The sequence below is a fragment of the Eschrichtius robustus genome, chromosome 3, assembly GCF_028021215.1.
Source record: "Eschrichtius robustus isolate mEscRob2 chromosome 3, mEscRob2.pri, whole genome shotgun sequence".
Classification (NCBI taxonomy): Eukaryota; Metazoa; Chordata; class Mammalia; order Artiodactyla; family Eschrichtiidae; genus Eschrichtius; species Eschrichtius robustus.
In genome coordinates, this window is record NC_090826.1 from 119,847,619 (window position 1) to 119,864,307 (window position 16,689).

General features: G+C 37.9%; 1 protein-coding gene across 1 annotated transcript in view; it reads right to left on the reverse strand.

The window, feature by feature from the left end:
• Positions 1-13,074: 13,074 nt before the first annotated feature.
• The window catches only part of RGS5 (regulator of G protein signaling 5), a 46,932-nt gene continuing 43,317 nt past the window's right edge, over positions 13,075-16,689 (reverse strand). The window contains exon 5 of the mRNA XM_068538340.1: positions 13,075-13,937. Coding sequence (XP_068394441.1) covers positions 13,776-13,937 — 162 coding nt within the window. The 3' untranslated portion in view covers positions 13,075-13,775. The remainder of the gene's footprint in view (positions 13,938-16,689) is intronic.

Consider the following 16,689-nt stretch of genomic DNA (forward strand, 5'->3'; position numbering starts at 1 on the left):
GGCTAAAATTTAAAAATAATGATACTAATTATTGCTGAGAATTTGGAGGAATGGATTCTCTCATACATTGCTGATGCACATCTTAGAACATTTTAGTGAAAGTAAGGATTATTATGGGGTTAGATTTTTGCTTTTAACTACTGTGCAAGAGAACCTGGGAAAAGAAAATGATGAGCTCAGGGTTTTGAATTCCTAGCTAAATATTCATAGGCAAGATCTAAAAATTATGACTTCCCTGAAAGAGACCTTTACCTCCTATAGTCACAGGGCCTAAAATTCTGAACATCAAACCTAATCTAACACTGCAGCTGGTTGAATTACAATGCAAATTGAATTTTCAACTTCACAAGTCTTTGTTGTTAAAGCTAAGGCATTTATTGGGAAGGAATGGGATTCTGAGAATTGGGGTTGGGACATGCGCAGATCCTGATGAAGCCACAGATGCTCAAAATTTCCCTGAACCTTCTTGCTAGTAGAAACCGCCCTTCCACCCCTGCTTGAAGAATTTGGTCTCTCTCACTTAAAGAAACTGTAATTACTTATTACCTTTTAAAAGCCCATTAAAAGTGGCAAAAACCATTGTAAAGCAATTATACTTCAATAAAGATGTCAAAAAAAAAAAAAAAGTGGCAAAAAAAGATGTTTTTAAACCCTCCTTTAGTGGTGACCTAGTGTCAAGACCTAAAAAGCCCAAAAGGAATATTTTTAATTGAAGTAGAGTTGACATATAATATTATATTACAGGCGTACAATACAGTGATTCATAATTTTTAAAAGGAATACTCCTTCTATAGTTATTATAAAATATTTGCTATATTCCCCATGGTGTACAATATATCCTTGTAGCTTATTTTATGCCTAATAGCGTGTATCTCTTAATTCTCTATCCCTATATTGCCCTTCCTCCTTCCCCTCTTCCCACTGGTAACAACTAGTTTCTTCTCTATATCTGTGAGTCTGCTTCTTTTTTGTTATATTCACTAGTTGGTTGTATTCTTTAGTATCCATCAACAGATGAATGGGTAAAGAAGATGTGGTATATATATATATGTATATATGAATGCTAACAACTATTTCATATTTATTTCTTGAGGTTATTATGATAATGGACAGAAAGCTGTCTAGAAAATAATTATTTTATTATTATTAATATTAATAGTTTTGAAAGGAAGTGCTAAGCAAAAGGAGTTCATCTTACTTTGTAAGGAGTGTGGTCGTAATACCTCCATTAATAATTGGCCCTCAAGCTGAGTCTTTTAAAAATGGCTCAGTTGGGTAAAGATGGGGAAAGGTCACGCAGATAAAGAGAAGACATAGCACTAGGAGTGAAGAGGATGGATGTGGTTGTCTGCAGTGTAGCACCTGTTTGATTACCTCATTCAGGTAGGAGATAAAAGATACCGACCGTGTGGTGTGAATATACGATCAAATTCACCCACTGTGCTTTACTATACAAAGGTGGAGGCTCCTTCTTCTAGGATTCTACATTCATGAGCTATATCATGTCACTTGTCACCTCCTTTGGGAACTCTGTTTATGCATATATTCCCCCAACTAGATCCCAGGCCCTTTGGAGGGCAGAGGCTGGGTTTAATTCACTTTTTTTTTTTTTCTGAGTGTACAACTCAGACCCATTTCCTGAGTTTTGAGTGTGGTCCAGGGAGGGGCGGGCTCTGCAGCGGACTCAGGCTGCAGTACAAATGGCTCCATCACTTGGGCCTTTTATGATCTAACCATAGAAGCCCTGATAAAGAGTCACAGCACACACACGCAAGCTCTTGGAGCAATTCTATGCTGTGTTCTACAGAGAACTACTTTTCCTTTTGATTTAGCTGCAAGCTTGCTTCTAGGACCTGGTAGAGACTGAATGTTTGGCCATGGGCCTTCAAGTGGCCATGTGATCTGGCAGTTTGTATTCGAGCATATTACCTGGCACATAGGATTCAATAAATAAGTGTATATTAAACAACTGTAGTGAGTGCTATAATCGAGGTCAGAACAATGTTAATGTGCAGAGAAGCAGGGAGCCACTGACTCTGCTGAGGATGCTGCCAAAGGCTTCATAAACAGGAATGTCCATAAGGATTTGACCAGGATTTTTGTGTTTATGCTACTAGATCACCATTTTCAAAGAGAAATTTTCTTAGACAGTATGTGACTTGTTTCAGTGATCCCTCAGGATATAGAAAAGTTAACTGTTTGTCCTTCGAAGTTTAGGAATGAATGTTTCTACAGCTGCTGATTTATTAACATTACTAAGGTTACACAAACCTCGTCTGTCTGGGCTGAATTACAGCTTATCTGGACTAAATATATTTTCTAACCCCAAAACCAGAACGCATAGTCTGACAAGTATACTTTTGGGAAAAACAGAATAAGGTATTTGAAATGGCAACTGTCTTGGAAAATCTCTGTAATCTCTGGTTGCTATTAGTATAGCCTGTTAATTCCTCACACCTAAAGAATATGTGAACTACTCAGGGACCCATAGGTGATGGTCTGTGGTTGATAAAGAGAACTGGAGGTGAGTAGAATTCAGTGGGATTCTACAGAAGTGCGGGGCATCCACAAAAAGTGGACGTGGTAGGAAGAGGAAATGGAAGATGCACTCTGCACTTAGAATTAGATGCCTCTGAAGAAGTCAAACAGAAAATCCAGGCTTTCTTCAGGATAAAACAACCTGGTTTGTAGTTAAAAGGAGGGAAAAGAAAACTAAAGAGGGAAGGAAAAGGAAAACACCAAACTCAGTACTGATAGATACCATGTATTCCAACGTGTCACCTTTCTAGCTGTGTGGCCACGAGCTCATCACTGACTCCCTTTGAGTGTTAGTTCCTCATGGAAAAAAATGGAATAAAAGTTCTGGTATCATAAAATCATGTGTGTATCCACCAAGAATATAAGCAAATTAAATTTGGAGTAAGAAGGAAGCTGTATTATATTGTATTTTTAAAATATTTTTATTGAAATATAGTTGATTTACAACGTTGTGTTAAGTTTCAGGTGCACAGCAGAGTGATTTAGTCATATTCTTTTCCATTACAGGTTATTGCAAAAAACTGAGTAGAGTTCCCTGTGCTATACAGTAGGTCCTGTCGGTTATCTATTTTATATATAGTAGCATGTATGTGTTAATCCCAACCTCCTAATTTATCCCTCCCCCACCCCTTTCCCCTTTGGTAACCATAAGTTTGTTTTCTATGTCTGTGGATCTATTTCTGTTTTGTAAATAAGTTCATTTGTACCTTTTTTTTTTTTTTTAGGTTCCACAAATAAGCGATATTATATGATATTTGTCTTTGTCTGTCTGGCTTACTGCACTTAGTATGATAACCTCTAAGTCCATCCTTGTTGCTGCAAAAGGCATTATTTCACTTTTTTATGGCTGAGTAATATTCTACAGTGTATATATGTCTCTCCATTGCATTGCTCCCTTCTTCCAGCCTGTTCCTAACTGTGAGCTGAATATATAAGTCTCAGGGAGTTACTTCTGCTGCCCAAGATGGTATAAAGGAAGATCTAGCCTACTACTCAGATTTTGTGATTCTAAACCACGTATATTGGGCCAACAGGAGAGAAATGATGGTTGTAACTAGAAAAGTCATTTTTTCATCTCTAAAGCCTAATATTATCTACACATGATTTTCTGGAGTCTGCACTTACAGTTCAAAAAGACATTGATTTAGTTTTTACCAAAATATGCCACCTGTATCTTTAAAACCTCTTGCAAATCTGTTGGCTGTCTTGAGGAGCTAAGATCTGAGTAAATACTTTCATTTGGATTTCAAATGCCTTTATCTTCATGATGCAGACACTCGAGAGGTGGACGATAAATAAAATGGAAGGTCCCTCACACAAGCTAAAAATATACATTCTTTTGCCTCTTCTACCTATTCTTATTCATTCTAGAAGGACTCGGCTGGGAAATTTTGTCAAGATAAGAAACATGCAATCCCCAACTACCATTAAACTTTTTTAGAGGAATAAAGTGTACTTTTAAAGGGGTAAGATTAGCCCCCTATTCCTGCTTACCTCCTAAAGTGAAACAGACATGCTATTAGAATGAAAAGTCACAATAGCTACCCACCGTAAAAAATCAATAATTATATCTTTTCTCTATTTTTTTTAATGGTTAGCAAGTTGTCTGGAATTGTGCAGGGATAAAGAACATGAGAGATGTCTGAGCTACTTATACAGAAAATGAGCAAAGCCAAAGAGCCAAGGAAATTCAATGCACAGCTACTTTGAAGGAGATGAGTAAATGGCTACCTGCCTGGAGGTGTCTGAGATGACTGAGGTCCCTCAAGCCTCCTGATTGGTGCCAGACTCCCCTCCTCTCAGGAATGGTATTTATCACATTGGACAACAAAAGTGGTGGGTTGTGGGAAGGATATTTTTTCCTGAGGGCATAGTTAAAAGCCACAATAATTTCCTTTCATGGCCTGCTCTAGGAACTTGGGAAGAAAGGGGTATCTGGAATTTTTCATGTCCAGACTTCTTCAGAAGTTAAAATACCAGACCTTTGCTTTTCTAACACTTGTCAAAGAAGTGAATTCCTTAACTGTTCCACATAATTATGCTATCCAATGGGCAGGGACATGTCTTTAGTGAAAACATATCAGAGGAGAGGAATGTCACCCATGTTAGTTAGGTGGAGTCTGATGGGTGTAAAGGAAGTCCCCCAGGGAAGATGATATCTCTGCTCTAATTTTTTTAAAATGTGTAGATGTTAGCTAGGTGATAAAGAGGGAATGTAGTGAAAAGAACTGCCTCATGCAAGGCCCACAGCGTGAGGAAGCATGGCACATTGGAGTTCTGCAAGATGTCACCTAAGACTGGCGGGTTTAGAGAATTTTGCATATAAGGATTCAGGGTGCTATTCTCTAGGACAGAGGCAAACCAAATTTTAGAGTTAAAACAAATTTTTAAGAGTAAGAGTAATTTTGAGGTCATCCATGTGAGAGTAGATGTAATATCACTGCATATTAATTTAAAATATTTGAAATGACAAGCTAATAAAAGTTCAGGAATGTTTTTAAGTGAATTTGTATTTGCTTTTAAAACTTGAATATTTAAAATAGTACATGGATGTGGAGGTGTTATTCAATCAATGGGTAGTGAACAGTGCATATGTGTCTTTACAACTCTACAAGACTCCCTTTGTACCCTGGGACTGGAACCTATCAAGACCATGGAAACTCATCAAAAGGTTTTAAAGAAAGGAATAGCATGATCAGATAAGTCATGAGAGAAGTAACATGATCAGATAAACACTCTAAGCTGTTGAAGATTTTGTGTTACTCCTCCTAGGCGAATTTACGTTTAAGAAAGAACAATGATAGACAATGCTTAACAAAAGTTGAAAGTTGAAAATGGTAGTTTGAAATTAGTAGTTACGGAATTTAGCATGAGAACTCTTCAAGTTCTTCAAATCCCAGAAAAGAGTAAAACAATACCTAATAGTTGCTAGAATAATATATAGGATAAAAGACTCTTCTATGTCCATAAATCTTATTATTCAGTGCTGTCAGGGAATGAGGCCATATATAACATATATGGATGATCAGTTTTCCAAAAATAAGGTTACAATAGGCAGACCTCTATTTCCCTCAATCAATGCTATCATCTCCTCAGTCAAAACACCCTTTCCCTCTGGCTGTCTTCAGGAAAGTCTTAAGAATTAAGCAATGTGTATCATCCTCCTAGATTTAGTCACATTAAAGTATGAATAGCTAATAACTTTCTAACAGGATATTTTACTTTTAATGGTGTAGTTTGTTAAACATGAAGGATATCTAATTGGGAAAATTATTAGAGGGATAGTGGACAGGAGTACACTTTTGAGAAGCACAGTTTTTCTTGGCCATCCCTATCCTACCATTTCTCTAGTATCTTACAATTCTTTGATATCAACTTTCAGAACACCTATTATTATAGATATGTGAATAAGGCATAACTCGAATATTGTTCCAAAGAAAAAATTCCACAGAATGGGAATCAGATCATTGGTAAGAAGCATGCTGTTATCCAGACATATAACTTTGGACAAATCATTTCCGCTCAATGGGTCCCAATTTCCTTATCTTTAAAATGAAGACAGGGAAGAATAATTTCTAAGGATGGCAGAGTGGGTTTTTGTGTGTGACCGTGTTGCTGGACTGATCAGGGCAGTTCGGCTGATCTGACTGGCCAGGCAAGTGGGTGCCTCCTTTGCTCCCACGGCCTCAGGTGTTTTCAACCCCCATCCCCCCTAGATGCTTGTATCTCAGCTGAAGAGAACCTTTGCAGAGAGAGGAGGACTGGACTTTCATCCTTGGCATATGAGAGCATTTGTATTGTCTATTCCAGCTCTGACATTTTCTGAATCTGGATTTTTCTTATCACCTGGAAACCGTGCCCCGTAGCCATAACAGAAGACGGCGGATAACAGGAATTCTTGAGCTCGTCTTGCAGAACAACAGATAGGGGAACAGCTTGTTAACACCCCTCTGCTTGTAAACTACCTTTCCTGATTAAGCTCACTTAAGGTTAATTTTTCCTTCTTTCTCCACCCACCCCTTTAATTGTATACCTTCCCAGCTTCCCATAACTTCAGGAACTAGGAGTCAGCTCTTGTCCAGTGTGAGCCAGTTAAGGCTGGTTGGGACCACCGATCCTAAAACTGGGCCTGCACAGTTGTCTAAGGAACGGCATTTTGACATCAGAGGGCTGGAAAACTCCAGCCTCAGATCATGCTAAGTGCCTCCATCTTGAACATGCAGGCACATGTAAACAAGATGCACCTGTGCAGAACACCGATTACCTCACCTTTTCTCTACATCCAGCCAACTTTCCCCATGTCTAAGACCACCCTGCTTATCCCATAAATATCCCAACCCCCTCACTTTCAGGGAGATAGATCTGAGACTTGTTCTCCCATTTTATCGCTTGGCTGCTTTGAGAATAAACTGTTTCTCTGCCACAAACCTTGGCATGTCAGCATTTGGCTTGCTAAGTGCCAGGCGAACAGACCTGATTCTGTAACAACCCCTGTTCTCGTTGTCAGTAGAAATGTTAGTGAAACTCAAGTAGACATATTATGGCTTTCACTGATAAATTAAAAAGTAGTCAAAATAAATATTCAGTTAAAAGAAATATAGGAATATCCATCTCCATTCATCCGTATTCACTAATGACCCTGGGCTCCAATTCCTACTTATATAACTGTGATGTTCTGTAAGGATTCTACTTAGAAGCCAAGAGGCTTTGGGCTTTTAGTGGCACAATCTGAGGCAAGGCATCTATTTCTCACGGGTCACAGACAGGTCCTTCTAGCGGCAGACAAGGCACCACTTCTTCAAAACATAACTAAGACTTCCAAAGTCACCTGTGGGAAAGCATACCCACTCCTGCCTGTCTGTAACACACTCTGCATCTTCCCAAGGTGGGAGTACTTTGGAAATGTGACCTTATTAACTAAGAGACCCGGCGGCCTGGCCATGAGGCCTGGCTCCCAAGGATTGAGTGAAGACTGCCTCCTCATAAGCTTGGCTTTCTAATACAATTTCCATCCACATTTCAAATTGTTTTTAATGAGTTTAAACATTGAGGAGGTAGAAATTGACTAAAAAGTGGAAAAGCATGGAATTTGGAGCAGGAATTTGCTAGATGAAACTAATTTAAATGTAGAATGCACTGAGGCATTGGGAAGCCATCTGAAGAGTTAAGGTATTTGGAAAGTGGTTTGTGAACAAAATAATTTTCAAGATACAGCTGATTTAGAAAATGTAAAATTAGCAAAAGACACTTTGTAGATTGGAGAGCTTGGAGAAGACGGCTTACATCACTAACAGATGATAGAATGGACTCCCACTAGGGCAGGGGTGGATTTAGCCTGTTTTACTCAAATTAGAACCAGTAATCTTAATGTTTGAGGGATCACGTGTGGTTCCTTTGGTTGAGTGGATCAACAGGAGTCTGAGAGGCAATCTGACCTGTAAGCTTTATTCTGCCACTGATTCACATAATGACCTCGAGACATCACTTCTTCTCTGTGGGGGAGATAAAAGTGTTAGTGTTCTTTGATCTAATAATGCTTCTTGGTGGAAACTCTCAGAAAATCATCCAAGATAATTCAAATAAAGAGGAGAATAGAATAGATGGTACTGAAATGATTCATAGTGATTGCATCTACATTAAATATACCTAGGCTTCATGGGAACTGTGAATGAGAAGTTAGAAACTGTCACAGGCCAAGCAGACATTCTCTAATCTCTCAATTCCTCTCTCCCATTCTCCCTTCACATGGAATCTCATCATTGGTTCTCTCTGTAAACTGATTCTATTTATGTGTCTTTCTGTATACAAACTTTCCCTTTCATCCAATCCCAACCCCACTAGTTGTATGATCTGAGTCCATTACCTAAACTATCTGAGCACCAAATCTAAGGTCATAGAATTGAGTTGCTTGCAGTGGCACATGGATTTCAGATCTTTCACCAGTGCAGGAAGAGAAAGGAATAACTATACTCACTGAATATTGCAGGATCCAAATGATATAATGTGCTAGTCAATGTTAACAGTGAATACTGCATCAATAAGTTGTTGCCATCTGAATCCAAGGGAAAGTAGTGAACAGAGTGTATGAATATTGGGTACTTTGTATCTCCCTTTCTGAGTTTAGCATGTCAGGCTGTATTACAGTTGATGTTTATTAAGAGAGGGATCCTCCCAATTGATCAAGGGCTCACCTGGTATAAGGAGTGAAGCGAACAACAAGCCTACCTTAAGACAGAGTTTCATATCAAGAATATTCAGGAGTCAAGAAGGACTCATATAAGGTTATTATATAGATATATATTTAATATAATATATGTGATTGTGGATACAGATACATATTTGGTGCTTTATCAAGAAGTATGAGTTACATAGTACACAACATATTGGTTACAAAATTAGAAGATAAACACATTGTTTCTAAATGAAAAACTTATGGGATAAATGCTGACAAATGGATTTCCAAACCTTTCATTTCTACACTTTTCTCTTGGCTGGTCTCCTGAAGATGAGTTGCGAGTTGCAGCATTCTTAAAAAATTTAGTCCCCCCAAATTCTAATAACATATGACATGAAAAGAACTTTTGGCAAAAATTATCCAGATTACTTCTCTCCATTGGAAAAATTTTCAGCATTTCCCATTGTTTTGTCATGCCTTAGTTTATACATTTTCCTAGATAGGGAGTTAAATGCTTTTAATTGTATTCATTATTAGATAACAGTGGTTAGACTCAACTATTTAAAATGTATCCTCACACAGGGTGAGAAAAGAAATGGAGATATAGGTGTGAGACAGAAAGGAAAATTGTCTCCGGTGAAAAAACAAGAGGCTTATCAAACTGGATATAAATGTTGGTTTTGTAGCTTCTCTACTAGAAATGATTATTATTAAACTGTGAGGTGAGGATAATATTCCAAAGTTCGGTTTTCTGTCTTTTTCCCTTTACTCTCTGCTATGAGTTTCCATTCAAAGCTACAAATGTCTGTGTTGGAAGTCTTGATCTTTTCAGTTCCAGTATGCTGGGGAAAGCCTTTCTTTGGATATCTATTGCTCTGGTCTGCCATATAACCTATTTGAATGAAAATATGTTTAGCACAAGGAGTAGTTGCTAAATTGCTAAAGAGTCTTATCCAAGGCAAGAATTGAACACATTCTTATAGAATGGAGAGCCTGGGAAACCCATACACTGAGATGTATCAAGACATCATGTCCAGAACCAACAGAGAGTTGCCTGACCCTTGGGTTTGGACATTTGGATGTTAGAAACTGGGTTATCCATGCTTGCTCTCTGGCACATGCAAGCCCACTGGGGAAAGAAAATCCTCCATGTTTCTTCTTTTATCTAATCAAGAATCCCTAGGATATTAAAATGGATTTTCACATCAATCTGCATTGTTAGTCAAGAAAAGCGTTCCTGCAAATCTTGGTGGTGACAGCAAAAACTATTTGATTTTCAATCAAGTGGACCTGCTTTTAAATGTCTCCTAGTGAATGGACTCACTTTGTAGGTCTGGGCACTTACTTCGTTACCACATCCCATCTCTCCTTTCCCCCCTTTCTTTTCTCATGACCCTATTTCTCTCAAACTTGTTAAATTACCAGGAAACAAGGAAAATGGCCTGCTAGAGGGAATGATTTCAGGGATAAAAATGATTCCTCTGAAATATGATAGCCTTTGAAATGATTCTCAAATTATCAAATTTGTGATGGGACAGATAGCTTGACAAAGCCCTGGGAGGGAATGTTTATTAGTTTACCAATTGATTTACTAATGGTCAAGTTTTTATTGAAACTTCTGGATATCTATTATTCTTTGGGAAATAATAACAAGTCCACCCTGTTGAAAGGGAGTGTATACAGAGAGCACATCAACCAAGCAGAATCCATGGCTTTGTAGAGAACAAAAGTAAAAACAATTTCTTTAACAACTTCTTCTCTTTATGCACTAAAAACTGAAATCTGCTTAAAGCATAATTTATACCATAGAGAATTAGAGTACATAGGTGGTATGGGGAGTGGGGCAAAAAATGTTTTCATAAATTTGATTCTATTGATTTGAAAGCAAAGTTACTGAAACATCTCAGTTCTGCATTTCAGAAGGTGTCTATCTAAGAGAAAGAAAATGTGTGTGTGTGTGCATGTGTGTGTAGGGGGTTGTTCACACGAACAAGCATTGCTTTAGCAGATGAACATGGAACACGGCCTCCTAATTTACTCTGAGAGTTGATAGTCTGTCTCTCTCTTCTGGTCAAGTTTAGATCCTAATCAGACACCAACCACAAACTATATCAAACCCAGGCAGAAAAACAGGTTATGGTGGTTACCTGACCTACCTACCTAATCTTAGGTTTCTCTCAAGGATGAGAAGCATATACTCCTATTCCCATTGACCACCTCTCTACATCCCAGATCCACTTATGACTGTTACATTTCCACAAGGGAGGAAAATACCAGCACCACAGGGCTCACTCTTGCATTGAGTTTCATACTTTCCCAGGCAATTTACTCAAGGGAGAGTGGGGAGGAAGGGGAGGAGGCAAGGGGAGTGATAAACAGATGTTACACATTTTTTTTCCTGGAAAGATCATCCCAGTTTTCCTAATTTCCCAAAATTTAAAAGAATGTTTATTTTGTTTGTGTTACTATAGCAACTTCTAGTAGCTCAGTTTTTTTCCTAAGTTTAAAAACACCAAAGATTTCAAAGAATTTTCTAGGGCAATTTTTATACATTTGCTTTTTCATTTGGGGCTGTGATATTTGTATTCCTTTTAATTTTATTATTTAGAAGAGAGTATGTGTGTGTGTGTGTGTGTGTGTGTGTGTGTACTGCTTTAAATTTAAAATCATATTTACATATATATTACATGTCACTGGTTGACTGCAAGGCATTCATGCTTCTTGTAGCCTTTACAGCGTTGCCCTCCTGGTGCTTTTCCTGCCCTCTGTCTCCTGGGTTCAGCTTATGAAAAGGTGAAGGTCCTTCTTATCCTTCACTGACAAGTCTACCCACTTACATAGGATGTGCAGTCAATTTGTGAATACAGTCAGTCCGAGTCTTTGTCACATCAACCATCTTGGTGAACTCTGTAATCTCTAGTTAATTCTCTGGGTATTTTCAAACATTTTGTTGTTTCAAATAATATGAATAAAATATTTGAAATATTAATGACATCAAAATTTTTCTTAAAAATGTTTTGGCATTCAAGAAAAAAATAACTCACCTAGATTCTTCAGGTCTTAAATTTTCTAGCTGCATTAGCAAGTAAAGCATTGGTGATTTTACACTGATTTGGGGCAGCACAGACAGATGCTGAGGATGGTTGTGCTGGGAATTCTTGTTGTGAGTTGCTTGTCACTCCTACACGAATAGACATGGTGAGAACTTCTTTTTCATGCTCACAATGTTGATCTGGCCTAGCTGTCGACTGCTTGATGACGGAGTTTCTTTGAAGTGAGCAATACTGACAAATATGAATGAACTCATACCAGACTAGCAAGAGTTGGCAGTAGAGACCCAGTCACTCCGACCCATTTTCAGAGTTTGAAATGGCAAGTATTCAGGAAGGACACATTAGCCTTTGAAATACCAAAAAAAAAAAAAAAAAAAAAAAGGAAAACCCAACAAATACAGTCAGTGTTTACTCAAAGAATACAGTCATATAGTTGCTTCACTTTCAATATCCTTAGGAATTAGCTGAATAAATGGGCTACAAACATGTGAAACTAGGAGTGTGTGAAAGAAAAAAAGAAACAAAAGGAGTAAATACAAGACTAAACAATGTAGTCTTCTACTTAAACATTTCAGATTTTTATTAATCCTTTAAAAATTACTTGTTTAGTTAACTCAGTGTCCTCACCTTGGTTATACTCATACATAGTTTGACTCTCTTTATTACTAGATTAAGTAAATCATTGCTTAATCAAATCTACTAAAGATAAGAAAAAAAATTCTAGCGAGACTTATAATAATGAAATACAGAATTAAAAGTTTAAACCTACTAAAAAAATACCATGACTTATCAATTGGCCGTGTGTAAGGCATGTTAGGGGTATAAATGTGCATTTTGACTATAAATACAATTCATTAATGCAGCGAGCAAAATAGGGAGGGAAGTGAGGGGTTGCTAAAAGATCAGATTATTTTGCAAAATGCAGGGTACTTTAAAATTCTATCTCACTTAGAGCGTCTCTGCATTTAGTCAAACTAAGTTTTCCAAAGATAATTTGGTGTTTTAAAGATAATCGTCACTTACTAAACAAACTGATGGCATCATAGGACAACTAATCATTTTAGGCTTGACAAGATTTTTCCATCTTAGTGTACAGCCCTCTTGATATTGAGGTGGGAGACCACTGCAATGAGTAGCAACTGTTTTATATGATTGGAGTCAGAAATTTTGGAATTTTATACTCACATGAATTTTAACTAATTTGAAAATTGAAACTTTGTGCCTATATACTAGAGGCATAGATACATTTATAAAGTAGTCCCTTGTCAATCTCAGGTCATTGATTTAATACAGAATTTGATAACTTTATGCATGGGAAGGGATGAGGGAAGTATAGGGAAAGAAGCTATATGGATGGTGTTCAGATCGATTTTATATAAACCCAGCATATTTATGTATCTATATCTCTTGTTTATAATCTCTAGCTAACACAAAGATGCTCTCAGAAGAAGATCAATATTTTTTAACAATGTATTTGCTTAAAAAATCCAATAGTGGCTGCCTCATAAAATTCTTAGCAACTTTTACTAACCAAGTTCAGAAATAATGAGAGGGGTGACCCCCTCATGGATCAGAATTTTTTAAAAAATGAGATCAATTAGTCTCAGTTGAAACTGGTCTTTCCACATCCACATTCTTTTTCATACCAATTTAGGGGGAGATCCATTACCTAAACCAAATGGACCTACATTCAATGATATCATATTCTTGTCTTATATTTCCTTTGATAGATTTTTTTCTGTCGTTCTGATTGAGTTTCACAACAACATACAAGAGTAGAGCTTAATTAAGAATGGGGGCAAGAAGAGGAAATTGGAAAAGGAAGGCATTTGGGCAATAGATAAACATCCAAAACAATGTGGGCAAAGGAGGAAGCAACACTCCCTGGGGTTTTCTGTTTGAGAGTCTTTGAGCAAGCTGCTATAGGAAAATATGTGGGTTGCTGGAAAGTGCAAGGTTATTGTGGAGGAAATAACTCTCAGGATGATTCTCACAGACCAACTACATTGCTACTTGATGAACTCCTGATAAAACCCAGAGCGCACAAAGCGAGGCAGTGAATCCTTTTCCATCAGGGCATGGATTCTTTTCTGGGCCACATCAAAGCTGCTTGGGGAAGGTTCCTCCAGGTTCTTCACTGTGATGTCCTTCGTGAAATGATCAATATTCACCTGTGAGACAGGAAACAGGGTCACTGAGTCAGCCAGGTTGTGGGATTTGAGGAGGGGTTGGGAGAGAAGTGGAATTTCTCACCAGTATAACACATGAGGAGAAGAGAGTCATAGAAAGTGAGAAATATCATTTCTATTTTATACGCAGTGGGGTAAGGCAACTGGTGCTTCAACAAATGCATGACTCAGATTAAGATCAACCAGTTTTAGACACCCACTGTTAGAAACAAGCAGCCAACACATGCAGACCTCATATAATCCTCACAATAACCCTAAGAATGAGTCTTTCCTTTTGTAGGGGAAAGATAGATAGATAGATGATAGATAGATAGATAGATAGATAGATAGATAGATAGATAGATAGATAGATGATAGATAGATAGAGACTTCTTCAAGATCACAGAACTAATAAATGTATTTGAATGCAGAGACTCTGAATTTGAATCCAAGTATCCTGATGACTAATCCCACAACCCTCCTACCACAACATTTGGTTTCACACCTAGTGGGGAGAATGAAGAGAGAGGAAGAACTTCTGACCAGGGATCCAAGACCTTTTGCATGGTTCTCGAAGAATAAAGAAACTTGGTCTTTTCCTGAAACTAAGTGGGAAACAATGGTTCTAGCACAACAATAATAACAATAGCAGCTAATACTTACTGAGTGTGGAGAACTTAACTTTTACAGGCACTGTGCTATGAATCTTGAATCTTACAACTTGAATCTTACAACTCTAGGAGGTAATACTGACACCTACATTTTACACCTGAGGAGCAGAAATGTTAAGTAACTTGCGCAAGACCATAAGTGCTAGAGAGAAGACTCAAAAGCCCAGCAATGTTGCTTTTACCCAGTAGACTGCAGTGTTGGAAGGCATTATGGCATATTTCTCCTGAATACAGGGCTACTACATCGAGCCACTCCCAGGGACACCATTCATGTTAGGGTCCATGTAAATGGTCCCCTGGAGTTGTACAGTGTATAGCCTGCCTGGGTTTGTCTGAGTATGATTTGAGAGAAATCACTGTACATCACGTTGTATGTTTCAATGACTCTTAAGGTGTCTGCATGTAAAAGAGAAAGAAACAAATCAACCAATAATTCTGAATTGGAACATGAGAAAAATGTTTTAGGTCTCTCCTGGGCTGCTAGAAGTTCTTGATACTGAGAAAAGCTATTTGGGCTCAGAGAATTATGAAGCAGCTTTAGGTCAGAGTCAGGGACAAAGACATGATTGGGAGTACCAGGCCAGAACAGACAGGAGTGACTGTGACTGAAGGTCCAGGATGAAGTGAGTTGAGGCTATGACATGTTTTCCACAGGTGAGAGGGGCCTGTGTGCTTTATGCAGGAATGGCAGAAGACTATGCAGGCAGCACTGGAAACAGCCTCAGAGGTGAGGTAGTCTGGCTCCTGCCTTCACAGCTGAAGACTCCGAGACCCAGAGAGGTCGTTACATGCCCACAAACAGCTAGTGAGGGACAGAGGTGAGGCTATCACGTATATTTCTCTATTCTCAGTCTGTTATTCTTCCCGCCACACGAAAGCAATGTTTCTTCCTTCTTTTAAATATATACTGAGCTAGGTGGGCAGCCTTACTCAAATAGCTGAATTTCTAAAAATTATAAAATTATCTCCTAATCCTATTTTTTAAAGAAGTGATGTATTTAAAACTCTCTAACACATTGTACACACCAGCAAAAACAGCTATTTATCTTATTATTTTTATGTGCATGGGCTCCTCTAATGAATCATTTTGATATATACTCATCTGTTTATTAGAGAGCCAAGAAAATATTTTTCATTAATTTAAAATATGGACAGTTGACAATTTGCAATATACGAGTTTTCTACTTACTGAACTACGCAGGGTCACTTCTCTTTTTTTAATCTTAGTTCCAATTTTTTTACAACTGTATCTCTCCTTCAGTTCTTTATCTTAAAGAACTGAGGTGAATATTCAGAGAAAGAAAATTTAGATTACTATTTGCCTGGGTAAATTTGTTTTATAGGTCAATCTGCTGGTCATCAAAATGAAATAGTAAATTTTGGGGTCAAAATACAAGATTTGGAGAATTTTAAAAATAACAGCTACAATTTATTAAACATCCTCTAGGTACACATACATATATGTGAGATGATTACAGTTAAAGGAACTGAGAATTAGAGCGCTTTAGTGAGAAACTTGCCCAAAGTTACACATTGAGAAAGGTCTGGGTTGGGACATCTGCACCCATTCATCTCACAAATATCACTGAATGCTTATTACGTGTCAGAGCAGGATTCACATTCTCTCTGATGCCCAGCTCAGAGACTGGAGGCCAAGGCTATTTTAATTTGAGCTCACAGGTTCTCATAATGAGGGCCACCATTTGTGTGTTCTAGTAACTCAGCCAGGGTTTTGTTTATTTTGAAACTTCATTTTTAATGTTTCATATTTTCATGATAACCACCAATGTTCTAATAAGGAACCTTGAGAACAATGTTTTCCTGGAGCTCAAAGCAATAGTCCATATGGATCTCCACGATGTGCAGATATTGCAACAAATCCTAGACTTCTGTAAAGAGGAATGATGTTGGTGGGAAGATAGGCTGGATTGGGAGATCAGTTGAAGTCAGGAAATGGGTGTCAAATTTAATACTAATCTCCTTGGTAACATCACAAATAGAGATTCCATGTGGATAGAAGAATAATGTCCTAGCACAAAAGGCATCAGAAGTAGGGGAAGCTAACATATATGCATAGGGTGGGA